At 34.2% G+C, this 20331-nt stretch overlaps 1 protein-coding gene across 1 annotated transcript in view; it reads right to left on the reverse strand.

The window, feature by feature from the left end:
• LOC140170320 (short transient receptor potential channel 1-like) overlaps positions 1-20331 on the reverse strand; it is a 39812-nt gene that overhangs the window by 13248 nt on the left and 6233 nt on the right. Inside the window, 3 exon segments of the mRNA XM_072193687.1 lie at positions 4842-4977; positions 5770-5930; positions 8830-8943. Of these exon segments, the coding sequence (XP_072049788.1) occupies positions 4842-4977; positions 5770-5930; positions 8830-8943 (411 nt within the window).

Below are 20331 nucleotides of genomic sequence, written 5' to 3' on the forward strand. Positions count from 1 at the left end.
TAGTGTCCATAATTGCAAGGTTGTCCAAAATCGAACACTCGATTCATAGAGAAGAATATCATTGCTCATGATAGCAGCAGGTCTACCTTTCTTGAGGTACAAAACTGCAATGATCTGCATTTAACTATTTCATATTAACCTATGACCAGTTTGCCAATTTTCTTTATTATGCAAAATACAGACCTAAACGCAACTACTTCAATCATGTCAATAGTTAACACATTAGAAGTGGGCATAAAGAACTATTGATTGTACTTCTAATCACTTTAATGATTTTACGAATCTACGTTTATTCAATTTGGGTAACAAACATTTTAGATCTTTATAATTCAAGAACGTGGTTACGGATGATTTAAAATAAACACCTGGATCGTGATATGATGGGTAATTCTATAGAAATTTTACATAGAGCTGAGTCCGTGTATTTTTCACCCGCACCTAGTACGATCATTCTATTAGTGTATTTGATAGTGTATTCAGTGTGAGCAATTGATCAATTTGTAAAGAGCATCAAATTTCAATAACACTCCATTCGTGGAAAATAATGGAGCGGTAAAACAATAGCGCGACGTCATAAGTGTGTATTAAGTCGGTTAATGGCCGCGGATTAGAACGTGAGTGGCTAAGAATGGCCTAGGGCCTCCGGCCCACGGCCATTCTTAGCCACTCACGTTCTAATCCTTGGCCATTATCCTATACATAACTCCGCTTCTGAAGTACGAATGTCAGCGGCGAATGTCAGGTTATTATTTCCCAGTCTTTAAAAAAAATTGCAGGCAGAGGTGGGAATCGATCTCGGTACCTCCCGGTTAAACAGCACTGTGAAAGACCACTAGACCAACTAAATATCTGTTGTGAGATGTGTGACATTAATCTTTGATATTGCTTAATGGAACAAATCGCGGAATTAAATCAGTAATAAAAGAAATAGATTCTTATATAGCGGTCAAATTAGATAAAAGGGGAAATATTTGTCCCTGCTCGAAAGAAAATATAGGTTAGAAAATTATCAAATAAATTTAAATTACAAATTGAGATTTTATATTTCTTTCTTTCACGAGGCGACATTATCACAGACAAACACTGTATAAGCTAAAAACTCGACTCTCATCACTAGATGCTGTCATTTAGCTCAATGGTAGAGCATCAGACTGCTGATATCAATATCGTTGGTTCGAGTCCTCCTGCCAGCAATGGTTATATTTATGATTTTAATGCTACGCTAAAATTTGTTCAATTTTTTTCGTTTATTTATTTATTTATTTTTTTTATTTATTTATTTATTTATTTATTTATTTAATTCCAAAGTTAGTCACCTGAAAAATAATACTTATATTTATTTATTTATTTATTTATTTATTTATTTATTTATTTATTTATTTATTTATTTATTTATTTGTTTTTGTTTATTTATGTAAATAATTTGATATATTTGAAAGAGGTATTTGAGCAATTTTATAATCCTATGGGGTCATTTTGAACCCCCACCCCTCCCAACTTGCCAAACGCACAACACCTATGAGTTTGCATCATACATGTCATCAATATACATAGGTACGGCGTATATAGGACTGGCAAGCGAGTCTATGTCATCATCATAAAAATTTAAAATTCAGGTCCCACAAAAATACAGTAATTGTGCAAAAGAGGACATAAATAATTTCTTTCTGCAACCATAATGGGCCGCAATATATCACTAACCGCATAGTCCGAGGCAAGGCTCATTATTGTCAGGGTTAGGGTCTTAGGGTTAGGGTCTTATGGTTAGGGTTAGGGTTAGGGTTAGGGTTAGGGTTAGGGTTAGGGTTAGGGTTAGGGTTAGGGTTAGGGTTAGGGTTAGGGTTAGGGGGGTTAGGGTTAGGGATTAGGGTTAGGGTTAGGATTATATTCGTATTTATTATAATAGTAATAGTATATTGTGTGTATGCAGTTTATTCCGTAATCAATAAGTATCATAAACAAACACCTTTCTGGCACATATCCTATACCCTCAGTGGTGACACTTTATCTACTACCAGCAGTCATTCGTACCTAGGTGTTTGTATTACTAACAACCTTAGTTGGAATAACCATATTCAGGAAACATGCGCTAAAGCTAATCGTACTCTTGGTTTTATCAAACGCAATTTATATTCATGTAATCAGACCACAAAACTCCTGGCATATAGGTCATTTGTTCGTCCATTGGCAGAGTACGCCTCTTCTGTTTGGGATCCCTATACGAACAAAAACATCAACCAACTTGAATCCGTGCAAAGAAGAGCTGCGCGTTTCATAGTAGGCGATTACTCAAACAGAGAGCCAGGATGTGTCACTCAAATGCTTAAAGATCTCTCACTCGAGGAGCTATCATCAAGAAGAAAAATCAGGCGTTTATGCATTTTCCAGCAAGCAAGACAAGGTCACCTATCCCTGCCCATCGGAAATCTCCTGCAGCCTGTCCAGCGTCTCTCACGGCACCAACATCTAAATTCCTACTCCAAATTACAAACTCGCAAAGACTGTTACAAATATTCATACGTGCCTAAGACAATAGCTGACTGGAACTCTCTGCCAGAACCCATCACTAACATCATCAAGCCAGAAGCCTTCAAAACAGCATTACAGGACCACTTCGGTATCGGTATCACAAGAAATCAAGCAAGATCAATAAGCATATCTACAAGCACAGACACCACCCTGACCGTCTGACTCCAGCCAGGAGTGTTGGCCAGTACAACCACCAAGTACCAAGTACCAAGCACAACGAATCATAGCACAGTCGTGTAGGCATTAGACTATGGATACAAAGGTTGTGGGTTCGAACCCCAGGTAAACCGTTATAGAATTTTAATTCTATCGATTTCTTTTTATTTTATTAAGTAAGAGGAAATAATAATGGTAATAAACTCGTGTTATATCTAGCCTCATAGGCCTATTAATTACATGTATGTACTATGTGTTATCGCATTGTGGCCCATTATGGTTGCAGAAAGAAATAACGCACGCCGGCAACTAGACTACTATACAAAAAAATAGTATCAAATCTTTCCTGCTCAATCAATATAATACTTGCAAATAGATCATAGTTTACTAATCTAATCCTGTAATATAGACCTGTTATATCACCTGTATTTGCATGTAGAGTCTATACATGGTTTGTTATGGTAGGGATGAAGCGGGCTTCAGACTCCGAGTATTGTACGTACAATATTGTATGTACAATATGTACGTTATTCAATCTATTGCCAGTCTATTTCCAGTAATGTTTAAGTTCTAACGAATGTTTGATGACGAAAAATCGATAATATGTTACATACAATACCTAGCAGAAATATATTATCGATTTTACATCATCAAACATTCGTTAAAACTTAAACAGTACTGGAAATAGAATGGCAATAGATTAAATAACGTACATATTGTACATACAATATTGTACGTACAATAAAAAGTCTGTATACTCCTTTAGTGTCCGATCTCTGTAATGTAATGTAAATGAAGCATATTGATATGCAGGAAGAATCGATCAGGGCGCTATCTATTAGGGAAAGATAAACACTATTCAAAATATCAATAGACAAGAAGAAAGGGATGTAGAGATTTGTAACTGAGTCATGCATGATTTAACAGAAGGTTCTTTCCAATTCCCAAACGTAATGGCTCACTCAGTCATTTAATGAGGCAATACAAACGATCGAATTTGGTGTTGAAATGAGCTAAATTTTTAGTTACACCTTTTCGATGTAAAATTAATTTTCTCGGCCACAAATTTTCAAATTCTAGTGTTAAACTTAGGCGTGAAATTTAGTCATTTAGTGTAAGATTTTCGATTTTGATAGGCTTAAACTCTGTCCGCGAGCCTTTTTTTTTTTTTTCTTTTTAGCTTTTCAAAGTAAGATAGTTCGCTAATGAAGGATTTTCCCCAACTTTCTAACGCACATCACCGTGAGCGATATATCATAGTTTTGTCAGAATTTGCGTTTTCATTTCATCATTTTAACTGCGGGCTGACCATTTTTCAAAATCAACGAGTGAAATCTAAGGCTAATACTAGCATTGTGGATCGATATCCCTGGGTTTAATAGGAATACCGGCATGGCTACAGTGTTGCTAGAACTTCAATATAGCAAAGAAATTCCCAGGCCTATAGCGCTCCTACTGATCATGTTTAACCAGAACACTCAATTGGGGATTTGGGCTACCAAATCGCTGGTCGGGCAATTTGCTTTCAATGGAAAATTGACCTGGATAAACAACAAAGGAAATATCGACTATTTGTGCTGGTTGCTCTCGAGATAAAAGTACTGAGTTAGACATTTTCGAAGTATGAAGGGAAAAAGGGTAAAATAAAACGGAAATTCTAACAAAACTATAATATATAGACCCACACGATGTGCTTTACAGAGGTGGGAAATATCTTTCTTTCGCAAACTATATTAGTTTGAGACGCTAAAAAATGAATTCCGTAAAAAGCTCGCGGGCGAACTGAAGGCCTATAAAAATCAAAAATATCACACTAAAAGACACAATTTGATGCTTAATTTTAACACCAGGATTTGTAAAAAAAATGTATATCCAAGCACCAAGTTTTTAACTGACATTACTGAAGAAAAAAAAATATTGCTTTATATTTGACCGAGAAAATTTATTTCATAGCAAAAAGGTGTATCTCTGAATTGTGCTGATTTTAACATGTATCGATCGACTTTCAGCGCGACTAAGCATTTCTAAAGAATCGGTTGTCCAGGCTGCTAACTGTGATGGTAATTATGGCATATTACTCGTTTACATAATAGTACGCTGCATGATTAAATACCATATATTGTTTTCATATCAAGTTTGATTGATAGAGTCATTACCTCTTCCGTGCTCCGAGCTTGACCTATTAATTCCTGGCTACAATTTTCCATCTTGGCGATTAATTCCAGATAAGACGGTTTAAACTCGACTTCGATTTCACTTAACTTCCGTAAGTTACTACATAACGTAAAACACCTGCGTATTAAATCAATACGAAATGTTAGCAGTTAACATGAAGATTGTCAAGGACAAAAATGGATTTATTACATTAGTAAATGTATCATGTTGATGCTCACTCAACATTCTCAATAAAAGCATTCTCCTCATTTCTTTATTTCTCCAAGGTGCATTCTTATCGATTCTTATATCGAATTAAAACACTGTGTTAACTTTTCAGCCCTTGCATTGTCAATTGAATAAAATACAAATAAAATGAAACATATAATGTCTTTGTTTTGTTAAATGATAAGGGATGTCTTTATTTCATAAATAACTTACATCTGGTATTACAGATCATTAGATTTACATAATGTAAGCCACTGCTATCATGAAAATGTTTAATATTAAAGAATACAAAAGATCTAGCGCTACGCGAATTATCCCCAAAGATCAATTAAAATAATTTAAAACTAATTTTATGATACTCCTATTCTTTGTAAAGTCGGTTAATTGAGTTCAATGAGATATTCGAAACTGTACTGTTGCGCCTTAGTAATGTGAACATATCATACCTTATGCTACGTTGATGTTAAATATCAGATGTGGATTTTTTTTTAGAATGCTGTCCCCCTTGGTATATTTAGGATTCATTAGCTTATTTCTGTTTGTTCCAAACATGTATACTCTAATTTTACGGAAAGGAAAAATTGAATAATCTGTTCCTTTGAGGAACGTTCCGGCAACGTTATTGTCGGAAAGTTCATAAATATTCTATACAGACGTATACAGACAGACATCAAACGACACACAGAGTCCAGCCGAACATACCTGTTGATGGGATCATCACTGCTCAAGACAACATAGGCATCACTGGCAAGTCCCTTGTAAAGCTCTAAGCTTCCTACTGATTGCTGTAAGCTGTCTGTCGCAGCAGTTTGAAATGTATCAGCTGTTATTTCTGGAATGCGTGCTCCAACTTCAACCAACATCTGTGATGGAGCAAAATGGGAGTAAAGTATTTTAAAACCTTTCTCTGATGTATCGTCGGGGCAGATGGTACGGTCTGGTATTATATTCATTGATTTTTGTTTGTTTGTTTGTTTGTTTGTTTGTTTGTGTTTTTCTTTTAGGTGTCATATTTGGTTACAAGTGCCTTAAAGAATGTGTAAATATCACCGCCTCTTCTGACAAATATTTTTTTTAGACTTTCATTGAAAACCATACGCCTCAGGCGAAAACAAATTCCTAGGAATGACCTGACTGCGCGAGGTAATCATTGCCCCATATACTGGATCATGTAATTGCCATTGGCTAACCGGTTTATGTTATCGCAACACAAAACCTTGAGTTAGGATGTAACCGTTATGTTATTTGTTTGAGGTAAATGCACCCAATTGGTGGCATTTGGGCCCTTAAAAGCACCCAATTTGGGCAAATGTTGGTGCATTTTGGGTGCTCTTGGTGAAACATTGGTATACTGATGGGTTGCAAAAACAGAAAAAAGTAGGCATCCGAAAGTCCTCATTCAAAAATATTTGAAGACCCCCCGGGAAAGAAAGATTTCAAACTTGACGGTATCTTTAACAATAAGCATTAAACGTTATTAGATTCAGATTCAACTTTATTTAGCCACGGTGGGCCCACTTCAACCCTAGGTTGTTCTTCCTTGGGGCCGTGGATACAAACTACAGTACTAACAAATATTTAACAAAACATGTTTACAAGAGATATGTTATACAAAATATCAAAAGAATTGTTAAGAGATACAAAAGATCATATAAACTTATTTTAGGTTACCTTGTAAAACTGTTTACAAGCGATACTTCATAAAAATATCAAATGAATTGTTAAGAGATACAAAACATCATAAATAAACTTATAATATACAAGGAGAAAAATGAAAGAATTTATAAACTTATAAACAAAACTGAAAAGAATTAAAATGAAATATCTTTCAGCATATTTTTGAAAGTAAATAAATTAGGTGAATTTGTGACCCTATCATCTAGACTATTCCATAAGATTGCACCTCTATATGATAAGCTACGTTTTTTGAAATCAAATTTAGGCTGTGGGATGAAAACATTATTTTTACTTTGCCGAAAATTGTATTTATTATTAGAAAACGAGGAAACAGTTGAAAGGTAAGGAGGTGCTAAGTTATTCAAAATTTTATAAATCCAAACTGAGGTATTATACTGATGTCTGTGAGAAAGTGGCTTCCAATTGAGCTGATCTAGTTGCTTTGAACTTACAAGTAAATCGATGCATTTGAAAATACTTTAAACGGGTGATAGAAATAAGCTCGGTTGTCGACTTGTAACATTTCCGTTATATACATGTCTAAAATGTAAAACTTCAGTCGTCATTTTCACAAATCTACAGCAATTAGGACTCATTAGCTTTATGGGTACGTAATCCTTTGAGAATTATCTTAAAAGCATTCAATAGATATAAAATTAGTTGGTTTGATAGTAATGAGCCAACGTGCATGATGTATCACAAGTTTGAATGATACGACACGATAATCACTTAACCGTGGATATTAATAAAATTCAACTAATAAAAATATCCCCATTAGCAAGCACGAGTAGTTTTCATTGCATTAATTTGTAAATGACATGTCGAGCGAGCACGAATAATAATACTATACTGAAAATATGAACTTAAACATGAGTATATATACACACACACAAAATATAATACGGGGATAACATTCTCGAACCATCAATGCAAGCCATGGTTTGAGTCTATATCAGTGTAAAAAGTTTTAAGACAGTTTGTTAAAAACTCAGAGTAGCCTTGTTAAAGTTGGATTTTATTAGGAATTCAAGTTTGGAGTCCCGACTCGAGGTCTTATGATGCCTGTGTCGGAATATGAAGAAGAAAATGAAATCTGGAAAAGGATTTTTTTTTGTTTTAAATATATTCAACCTTAGAGTTGAAGAAGCTTGCTTGTATATGCCGCAAGATACTACAGCATTGTAATTTTAATAATAAAAATAATAATAATAATAATGACGATTTAATAGAGCGCCGGTATCCGCCTTTCGACGCTCAATGGCGCTTGACACAACAAGTTCAAAAGATCTGAGAAAAATATATCAACATGGTGACACAGTTCATAAGAAAAAGAGTCAAATACTAAAAGAGTCACTCTTTGAATGCCTCATTGTATAGATGGGTCTTAAGTCCAGATTTGAAAGCTAATTGCCTCATTTTTGGTGATCTTGTTACGCTACCTCGGCATTAAACGCATTTTGCGTTTTCACTTCACTGTTCACAGTTTTCTTGTCTTTCAGGGAGGAATGACACCTGTTCGTGAAACATGAATTTACAACAGTCGTATGCCATGCATGGATAGATTATTAATCTTATTTTAATACGTACATCGCGCGTTATGGCCATTGCGAAAAGTAATTCATACGGCTGTTATAAGTTTACGACCGAGTTTTGCAATACCGTATCTGTTGATACCCATTCAGTGGTATGTAATTAGAAAACCCATTGCTTTATTTTCATGCAGAATTGCTATATTATGATATTCCAGTTGTAATCCGTACACCCCTACACAAGACATGACCTTAATCTGCCAAACAAGGAAAGTGAATTTCAAATACGGTTACCTGAATGGGTGACTCCATCTAGAATCTTCACCCCATGTCTTCCATATGAGGGTACGGATTTTAATCGGAATAGCACATACTATTAAGGTACTTTTGACAAATTATATCAATGTCTTTAAAGAGGATACTGTGAAAAACAGCCGAATTTACATGGTTTAGTAATTTGATAATAGGCATGTTATCAAAATCTATACAAGTACAATATTTAAATTTTCTTGGTGTTGTGGGATTGGGTGACATTTGTGTGTTTTAAAACTATTACCTTTATCATGGAGAAGTTATTTCTATGTGCCGCAAGAACAATCGGTGTAACATCTGGGTGAAAATCGTCGTTTTCACAGTGACAGTCAATGATATCCATCCTCTCCTTCTTACTCTGGAAAATATCAACGTTTTGATACGGTTTAGGTCATGGATTTGGTCAAAAAGCCATAATGTACGATTTATTGTTACCCGAAACAATGTGATAAAATTAACGAAAAAAAATATACTTTCTGTTTGGCCGTTTAACGTTAAGCTCTATGTGGGATTTGTAAATGTCGTAATTACTGCATTAATTACAAATTGCGCTGTTGTACATACAACAGTCCGGGCCGCAACATGTTTTCCGTAGTTACGTACATTAGTATTATGAGGCTAGATTCACATAATGCCATTAGTATTTCCTCTTACAAAAACAACCGAAATAATTATATTAGATTTAGAATTCTACCAAGGATCGACTGGGGTTCGAACTAACAACATATGGGTTTCCCCGAAAGAACTGTATAGTCGGGAACATTAATTTGTGCGTATTTCCATGCCCGAAGCAACCAAAACTAAATAGTTGACGTGGTTAAGGGATGGGGTATGAGGGTTTGGACAGTTTAAAAAATATCAAAATTATTTGATATCAGAAGAACATTCTTCGTATTCAGAGTGTAATTTGATATGTCTTATGTATTCTCTTGTCCCACAAAAAATACTGTCCAAACGCTCATACCAGAGCCCTTAAGAAACAAAACAATGGTCACATACTTTTTGAAATTGACAATTGACCCCTCCGTTCTTACACTATAAGAATTTTATGAATACGCCTAATTTTCAACCCGTTCCACGGAGTCAAATACCAATCAATGCCCAGTCATGCGCATTGATTGGCACTCCTAATACATATTATATATTGATAGTTGAATCCGTGAAACGGTTTGAAAATAAGGTAGTCTTGTAAAAGTCTTACATTTCAAGAACAGAATGGTCAATTATCAAATTCAAGAGTATCTAATAGGTGATTTATTCCTCAATCACATCATTAACTTCGCTTTTTTTTGTTCGGGCATTATAATATTTTAAAAATTAAATTTCGTACGATACAGTTCTTTCAGGGACACCCTGTATAATATAATAATATAAAGCATATGAAGGTAATTGTTTTGTAATTTGTCAGCTCAATTTTATTCCGTTAATTCTATTGAAAGTAAGTGAATAAACATTGAACTCAGCGCATAGCGCATTATACCAAATGGTACATTATATCATCATTATTTTAGTAATACTATGAGTACTTATACTAATTGTCTGACAGTCATATTTCATTTAAGACATAATATTATAATTATAAGACAGCAGACACAAAACCTTTACAGAAAACGTTTAAATGTCGAGTTATAAAACTGGCGTAAAACGTTTTAATAACATTCAAAAATATTTTTCAAAACTTGCTGCAAAACATTCTAGCATAATATGCTGCTGAAATCCTGGGTAATATATTGTGGAAATATTTTTGCGAATTCTTTTACAGTAACATTGTCATAATAATATAAATAATAACATTTTCATATAAAACGTTTTTTAACAAGTTTTCGTCATGAACTTCATATAACCTGACATTTAAATGTCAGTGAACGTTTTGATCAAAACCAAAACCAGAATACGTTTATAATGATTTACAAAAAATGAAAATGTGTTTGCTGGGATGATGACTAGAATAACAATTTGAATAAAAGAATACAAAACAAATCGAAACAAAACAATAACTAAACATACGTACAAGCAGCTACAAATTGCATGAGATCAATAATGGACTGTTAAATATTTAAGCCAGGTGGAATGGGAAGTTTGACAAAAATGACGCTCAAAATGTTAGGGGTCCCTGTTTGTGCCCCCTCCGCGTATTCACTGATATGGCTTTGAATACAATAGCCAGAACCTAAAACTATGATTCAAAATGTTATCATTAATTCTTGATTGAAGCGAAACTACGTACATATTTTATAATGTGTCAAACCAATTAGGTAGCTTATTAATTATTAAACCAGCATTAAAATAATGACACATAGCATAGTTAATGACTTCGCCGTCATTTCAGAATTGTCCAAAAGTGTTCTTATGCTAGAAATGTTTAGACATATCTAATGAGGTCCTTTCACGACCGACCTTCTCCCAAAAAATTTCTTTTTATAGGCATTTCTCTTGATAGAAACATGTATTGTGTGAAATTGTTCTTATCTGAAATCGGTAAAATAAAGTGACAACACTAGCCTTAACCTTAATTTAAAATGATCTCATAAAGATGTTTAAATGCATGTTTGACTTTTTTGCAAAATTACAAAAAACGACGTAGGCAATTAGCATAGCAGGCTGACGATAAAGCATATGAAGGTAATTATTTTGTAATTTGTTAGTTCAATTTTAGTCCGTTTATTCTATTGAAAGTAAGCTAAGTGAATAAACATTGAACGTGGCGCATAGTGCATTATACCAATTGGTACACTATATCATCATTATTTTAGTAATACAATGAGTACTTATACTAATTGCATGACAATCATATTTCATTTAAGACAATATAATTATAACACATTAATATCGCAGCAAATACAAAACACAAAACTTTTACAGAAAACGTTTAAAAGTCTAGTTATATAAATGGCGTAAAACGTTTTAATAGTATTCAAAAACATTTTTTCAAAATTTGCTAAAAAACATCCTAACATAATATGTTGATAAAATCCTGGATAAAATATTGTGCAACAACATTGTTATAATATTTATAAATAATAATATTTTCATATAAAACGTTTTTTAAAAAGTTTTCGTCATGAACTTTATATAACCCGGCATTTAAATGGTAGTGAACGTTTTGATCAAAACCAAAATACGTTGATAATGATTAAAAAAATGAAAATGTGTTTGCTGGGATGGTTAGAATAACAAATTGAATAAAAGAAAACAAAACAAATCGAAACAAAACAAAACAATAACTAAACGTACGTACAAGCAGCTACAGATTGCATGAGATCAACAATGGACTATTCAATATTTACGCGAGGTGGAATGGGATGTTTGACAAAAATGCCGCTCAAAATGTCGGTGGTCCCCCTTTGTGCCCCCTCCGCGTAATTCACTGATATGGCTTTGAATACAATAGCCAGAATCTAAAACTATAATGATTCAAAATGTTATCATTAATTCTTGGTTGAAGCGAAACTACGTACATTTTATGATGTGTCAAACCAATTAGGTAGCTTATTAATTATTAAAGCAGCATCAAAGTAATGACATATAGCATAGTTAATGACTTTGCAGTTATTTCAGAATTGTCCAAAAGTGTTCTTATACTAGAAATGTTTACACTTTTCGAATGAGGTCCAAAAAGAGGTTTGTTTGTCCTTTCTCCACCGACCCCCTCCCAAAAATATATTTTTTGGCATTTCTCTTGGTAGAAACACGTATCGTGTGAAATGATTCTTACCTGAAATCGGTAAAATAAGTGACAACACTACCCCTAACCGGGCCCCTAACCTTAATTTAAAATGATACGTCCTCAAAATAATAATAATAATAATAATAAAGGGATTTATAAGCGCCCATTGCAAGCAAGCAAGCCACTGAGCGCTGTACAGGCAATATGATAAAAAGCAAAATAAACAATAACATACATTACAAAGATCACATAAAAAGCAGAACATAATTATATAAAACAACAAAAGCAATATCATAATCAACACAAATATGGTAAAAATATAGTACAAAGTCATGACAATGCACCAGCATGAGAACAAAGTCAGTATGGTGCAATTAGCCATAGTAATCCTTGAAAAGGAATGTTTTCAGACGACGGCTTGTGAACTGATCAGTTGTAGCAGCATTCCTGGTCTCTAATGGCAAAGCGTTCCAGAGTGCTGGTCCACAAACTGCGAATGTCCTATGGCCATAATATTGTGTCCGTGGACGCTGCGATGGGAACCTGAGAGAGTTATGTGAGGAAGACCGGATAGTGCGAATGGGCATATAGCGGCATATCAGCTCATCAAGATAGAAAGGGGCATGGTCATTGAGAGTTTTGAATACAAGAAGAAGAACTTTGTATTTGATTCGGTGTGAAACTGGATGAAAAATTGGATGAACAGTATACAATTTAAATATTTATTTGGATTCTAAAGTAAGCTATTCAGAAATTTCCCCATGACCAGCATGTCTGTAGTTTTGAAAAAAAAATGAATAAAATAAAGTATGTCACAAATTTCTAGCGTCGTTTGGTTAGTGGTTACACACACTTATTCCAAGCTTTCATTTTTTTTAAATCATCATTAAATTTTAAATATTCATAAAAATATATGATATCAGTATTATACATTTGATCTTCTGTTTTATCAAAATAAAACATTTTATTTTGTGCAGTGCTGCTGAGAAAGGAAGCTCACGATATTATGCATTTATTTATTTTTGAAACTCTGTGTCAGCACACAGAAAGCTACAGAGGAAATGTTTGCCTGTAGAGCGGTACGTAAAGAACAAATTGTATGGGCATAGAACAGCTATTTTTCTTGTGTCTCTAAAATGTCTAGACCCCTTATACAAGTCTATATTATAGGTATAGTACTGAATAATTAGATTTTTAAAATAAAATGCAGAATTCTGTTTGTCTGCTTTCTTGATTTTTCGATTTAAATTAAACCATATTAAAATAAGCCAAACAATACTATTTAAAATAAGGATATGGTGGTAACTGTTTCTGTATAATAAAATGCAAGCTTTAAGGGCTGGGGTATGAACGTTTGGACAGTATTTATTTTGGGACATCAGAGCACATCAGACATATCGAATTGCATTCTGAATACGAAGAATGTCATTCTGATATCAAATAATTTTGATTTTTGAAATTCGCACTTTAATACACATTTTATGGCAAATCATTAAAATTGATATTTTTGATATTTAACAGTACTTGAAGTAAACTTTATAAATCTGATGATTTATACTTAAAGTGTATGTAGGTGGGATGAAAAGCCGACGATCAATTGAAAATTTGGCCTTTCGTATTGAAGATATGAATTTTTACACAAAAACACCAAAAAAAAATTAGGTCTTTTTGGGAAAAAAATCCATATCTTCAATATGAAAGGTCAAAATTTTTCAATTGACGGTCGGCTTTTCCTCCCTGCTACATACACTTTAAGAATATATCATTAGATTTATATAATTTACTTCGAGGACTGTTATATATCAACAATTTGAAAAATATCAAATTTTTATAATTTGTCATAAAATTTGTATTATATTGTGATTTTCAAAAATGAAAATTATTTGATATCAGAAAGACATGCTTCGTATTCAGAATGCAATTCGATAGGTCCGAGGTGCTCTCATGTCCCGCAAAAATACTGTCGAAACGCAATAAACGCTCATTGTAGATCCCTTAATATTTCGAATGTAATAAAGTCGATTTTTCAGAAACTGAACTGATCGTGATCATTAAAAAAGTTAGCATCATTAAATTCGTTGAACGAAAATATTATTCAAGTGCATTATCATCAGTAGAGTAGAAATGAAAAGTTGGTTGTCGGGTAAGGTAGTAATGCATGACACATGCAATCAACCTCTCCCTGGAAACAACTAATTACTAAACCTCTTACACACATATTTTAGCGTCCTTTTAGCGAGACTTTGTACATAAAAAGAGCGTCTTGGCTTTTATCCCAGCTCGTATTTCCTACGTAATTTGACTGACACATTAATACCCTTTTAGTTAGTGCACTCTATCAGTGCGTGGATTACAACCATTTGATGGATGGTGGTGATAATAAAAGACAAGTTTTAACCTTTTATTTCCACTCATGGATGTATTATCTTCAGTAACAGAAATTAGAGGGTAAGAAAACACAAAACAAGATCGCATATGTCATATTATAAGTGTGTCGTATGGCACTACCTCTCATCGGTTTGGTTGATGTTGGGGTAACTATGTGTCAAGAGGACAATCCAAACGGTTAAAAAACAAGCCATTTCGTCCGTTATTGTGCCGCTTGCGTGCATTATGATAGCATGCAGGACGATCACAACGAAGCTTTTACTGCCCTTTAATTCGTTTTTACTCATCTAAATTAAGGACTTTTGTATGGACTTTTCGTAGAATTAGAAATTAAAATAATAAGACTATTGCATGCTGTCATTAAAATGGCTATGGCTATATCAGGTACGGGTATTATAATCTTCTTTCTATAATATAACAACATTAGCACCGATATGCCAAGTGTGACATTATAAACCTCAGCGGATCTTTGCATTTGGCAATTTCTATATAAGCTTATAGATATAAGACATTAATATCCCAGCAAACACAAAACTTTTACAGAAAAAGTTTAAATGTCGAGTTATAAAAATGGCGTGAAACGTTTTAATAACATTCAAAAACGTTTTTTCAAAACTTGCTACAAAACATTCTAGCATAATACGGTATTTTGATAAAATCTTGAGTAAACTATTGTGCAAAAATATATTTGCGAATTCTTTTACAATAACATTGTCATAATAATATAAATATTAACATTTTCATATAAAACGTTGTCAAGAACTTTATATAACCCGGCATTTAAATGGCAGTGAACGTTTTGATCAAAACCAAAACCAAACTAGATATATTGCATCCTTAGTAAGGCTGCGAAGTCTAGCCGTGACCTTGAAATGACATCTGATGACCTTGAAATGACCTTCACCACATTTTGCATCATATCCACATAACATATACTAATTTTCATTCAAATTGAATAAACTTTGTAATTTGACCCCTTTTGACCTTTAGTTGACCTCTGGTGACCTTGAAATGACCTCCAATATATTTTGAATCATATCAAGATCACATATACTAATTTTCATCTAAATTGGACAAATATTAGAATTTGACCCTTTTGACCTTTCGTTGACCTCTGGTGACCTTGAAATGACCTCCAATATATTTTGAATCATATCAAGATCACATATACTAATTTTCATTTAAATTGGACAAACTTTAGAATTTTACCCCTTTTGACCCCAAAACAGACCCCTCCTCCATGTTTTAGCCAAATCTGATTACAATCGTATATGAACATAATGCTAGAGCCCTTTTGGCATTATTCTGATGATCACAGCACGTAATATGCAGAAAATATTGAATTGTAAAGTGATTTTCAGTAATCAACCATTTTTTTTTTTGTTTTGACCTTGAACTCGAAATCTGTGAGGACCCCATAGACACCAACTAATGTCAATGCATATGTGTCAGTCGCATCTCTGTACCATAGAATCTGTAGGAAAAGAAGCATTTTGAAGGTATTTGGTTATGTGCCGGAAATACCACCTTAATGACCTTTGACCCCAAATCTGTGAGGACCCCATAGGCCCCGGCTATAGCCAAGGTCAATGTATAAATCTCATTACTGTACCATGTAATCTGTAGGAGAAGAAGCATTTTTGGTAAAAATCACATTTTTAGCCAAAATTACTCATGCATGACGTTTGACCCCAAATGGGTCATGTCAAATGTAAAGGCTGGGGTAGTGGAGCTTGTGCCCAAGTTTGGTCATAATCGGTCAAATTCGGGATAAATCCTGGCAACTCATCTGGCACACATCAACTCGCCATCATGTTGTTTTCGTGTCAGATGGACGGTGAAGAATAACACAGAATTCCTATGACCGGTATAGGCTGATATCGCGTGACTGTTAGCCGATGCAGAGACTGCAGTAATTAAAAAGACCAAAATGACCCACTTAATGACGGTTGATCCGAAATCTATGAAGACCCCTAAACTACATTAGTCAATAAACAGTTGAAGTTAATTTCGTGGAATTCTGTCAAATGCTCTAGGAGAAGAAGGAATGTTGACAGAAAAGTTGACAGAAGAAAGAAATCGCTGAAATGCAAGAGTCCAGCCGTTGCTCGGCTAGACTAAGAAACTACTGGGAAACAGGAGTCTAGCCGCCGCTCGGCTAGACTAACAAGACAAAACAACAACTAGACATACGTACAAGCAGCTGCAGATTGCATGAGATTCACTGATATGGCTTTGAGTACAAAAGCCAGAACCTACAACTATAATGATTCAAAATGTTATCATTAATTCTTGATTGAAGCGAAACTACGTACATTTTATGATGTGTCAAACCAATTAGGTAGCATATTAATTATTAAAGCAGCATCAAAGTAATGACACATAGCATAGTTAATGACTTTGCAGTTATTTCAGAATTGTCCAAAAGTGTTCTTATGCTAGAAATGTTTACACTTATCCAATGAGGTCCAAAAAGAGGTTTGTTTGTCCTTTCTCGACCGACCCCCTCCCAAAAATATCTTTTTTAGGCATTTCTCTTGGTAGAAACACGTATCGTGTGAAATGATTCTTACCTGAAATCGGTAAAATAAGTGACAACACTACGGGCCCCAACCTTAATTAAAAATGATACGTCCTAAAAAGTGGATGAATAGTATACAATTTAAATATCTATTTGCATTCTAAAGTAAGCTATTCAGGAATTTCCCCATGACCAGCACGTCTGTGGTTTTGGAAAAAAAATTAATAAAATAATGTATGTCACAAATTTCTAGCGTCGTTTGGTTAGTGGTTACACACACTTATTCCAAGCTTTAATTATTTTAAAAATCATCATTAAATTTTGAATATTTATAAAAAAAATTATGATATATGATATTTGATATCAGTACATTTGATCGTATGTTTTATTTGAGCAGAAAACCTATGAAGATATCAGTATTGAATTTTATTTTGTGCAGTGCTGCTGAGAAAGAAAACTCATGATAATACTTGAATTTATTGAAACCCTGTGTCAGCACACAGAAAGCTACAGAGGATATGTTTGGCAGTAGAGTGATACGTAAAGAGAAAATGTGTGGGCATAGTATAGTTATTATACTTGGTTCTCGTACATGTCTAATTCAAAGGTACAATATAATACTGAATATTTAGGTTTATGAAATAAAGTGCAGCATTCTGTTTGTCTGCTTTCATGGTTTTCCGATATTAATTCAACCATATTAAAATAAGCAGAACAATACTATTTTATAATAAGAATATGGTGGTAACTGATGTATAATATTATGCAAGCTTTAATAATTTCGAATGTAATAAAGTCGATTTTACAGAAACTGGATTGTCTTAACGAAACTTATCGAATGAGGTCCAAAAAGAGGTTTGTTTGTCCTTTCTCCACCGACCCCCTCCCAAAAATATATTTTTTTGGCATTTCTCTTGGTAGAAACACGTATCGTGTGAAATGATTCTTACCTGAAATCGGTAAAATAAGTGACAACACTGCCTACAAGTCTTTAAAAAGGTATAATATAATACTGAATATTTAGGCTCATGAAATAAAGTGCAGCATTCTGTTTGTCTACTTTCATGATTTTTCGATATCAATTTTTGGGACGGGTCGGTCGAGAAAGGAAAACAAACCTCTTTTTGGACCTCATTCGATAAGTTTCGTTAGGACAATCCAGTTTCTGTAAAATCGACTTTATTACATTCGAAATAAGCAAAACAATACTAGTTTATAATAAGGATACAGAAAATGGATTGTCTTGATCGTGATCATTAAAACTTCAGCATCATTAAATTCGTTGAACGAAAATATTATTCAAGTGCATTATCATCAGTAGAGTAGAAATGAAATGTTGGTTGTCAGGTAAGGCAGTAATGCATGACACATGGAATCACCCTCTCCCTGGAAACAACTAATTACTAAACTTCTTACACACATATTTTAACGTCCTTTTAGCGATACTTTGTACATAAAAAGAGCGTCTTGGCTTTTATCCCAGCTCGTATTTCCTATATAATTTGACTGACACATTAATACCCTTTTAGTCAGTGATGCCAACGCCGCGCCTTAGGCGCACAATTGGGCTACTTGGTGATCACTTGTCGCTACTCAAAAAAGCATGCCGCTACTTGTCTAAAATTGGGCTACTTTTGCCAGTCTCAGGCCGCGGCAGTAATTTGATGTATTTTCCTTTCAATTTAGCCGATTAATAAAGGTTTTGAGTTTTTGAAGCTCCAAATTGAAATTACAATGGGTTTTGTGACCATTTATTGATCGGTCAGTAACTTCCCAGTAAGTACCGGAAGCTTTAAAGTCACGTGCTTTTCCGTCCAATTGGGTGTTTTGCGTTCTAAAATCGGGTAAATCCGCCCAAATATCCGGTATTGGGCGCTTTTTTGGAAGCTTAAAAAAGTGGGCTACTTGAGAATCCTTTACCGCGGCCTGGCGAGTCAATGCGCCGCGCCTTGACGCTCAAAAGTTTTGGCAACACTGCTTTTAGTTAGTGCACTCTATCAGTGCGTGGATTACAACCATTTGATGGATGGTGGTGATAATAAAAGACAAGTTTTAACCTTTTATTTGCACTCATGGATCTATTATCTTCAGTAACAGAAATTAGAGGGTAAGAAAACACAAAACCAGATCGCATATGTCATTATTATAAGTGTGTCTTATGACACTACCTCTCATCGGTTTGGTTGATGTTGGGGTAACTACACCAGGCACAAAAAGAAACTCGTCAGTTATATTCATCCTTGCTGTTCAATAACTTGATAATTTTGGATTATTCTGAAATATACACTTTGTTAATTGGACTTTTCTTTCTCATTTGATACCCTGTTCGTGAACATTGAGCAAGAATTGACCAAGATATGCGCCTCAAACTCTCAAACCCCAAAATGAAAAGTTGCAATTTCAACGATTCAATATTGTGCCTGTTACGCTGTGTGCTTTATTGATTGGCCCGTACGCCGTGGTGCTTGTGTGCAATACAACGATGCGTTCCCATTGAAAATCGTTGAAAATGCAACTTTTGATTTTGGGGTTCGAGGCTTTGGAGGCGCATATCTTGGTCAATTCTTGTTCGTTTTTCATGAACAGGGTGTCAAATGAGAAAGCAAAGTCTAATTAACAAAATGTATATTTCAGAATAATCCAAAGTTATCAAGTTATTGAACAGCAAGGACGAATATAACTGACGAGTTTCTTTTTGTGCCTGGTGTATGTGTCAAGAGGACAATCCACACGGTTAAAAAACAAGCCGTTTCGTCCGTTATTGTGCCGCTTGCGTGCATTATGATAGCATGCAGGAAGACCACAAAGAAGCGTTTACTGCCCTTTAAAAGTATGGACTTTTCGTAGAATTAGAAATTAAAATAATAAGACTATTGCATGCTGTCATTACATATGGCTATGGCTATATCAGGTACGGGTATTATAATCTTCTTTCTATAATATAACAACATTAGCACCGATATGCCAAGTGTGACATCATAAACCTCAGCAGCGGATCTTTGCATTTGGCAATTTCTAATAAGCATAGGGTAATATAGACGTACAAATATTGTAATTTCTCTAATAATTGGGTAGACTATGCCATAGTCGATTTTTGATAAATAAAAGCATGTTATTGATGTTATAATCATGATGAAAGCATTCAGTTGAACTCGAAATTATACTGATAT

The sequence above is a fragment of the Amphiura filiformis genome, chromosome 14, assembly GCF_039555335.1.
Source record: "Amphiura filiformis chromosome 14, Afil_fr2py, whole genome shotgun sequence".
Lineage (NCBI taxonomy): Eukaryota > Metazoa > Echinodermata > Ophiuroidea > Amphilepidida > Amphiuridae > Amphiura > Amphiura filiformis.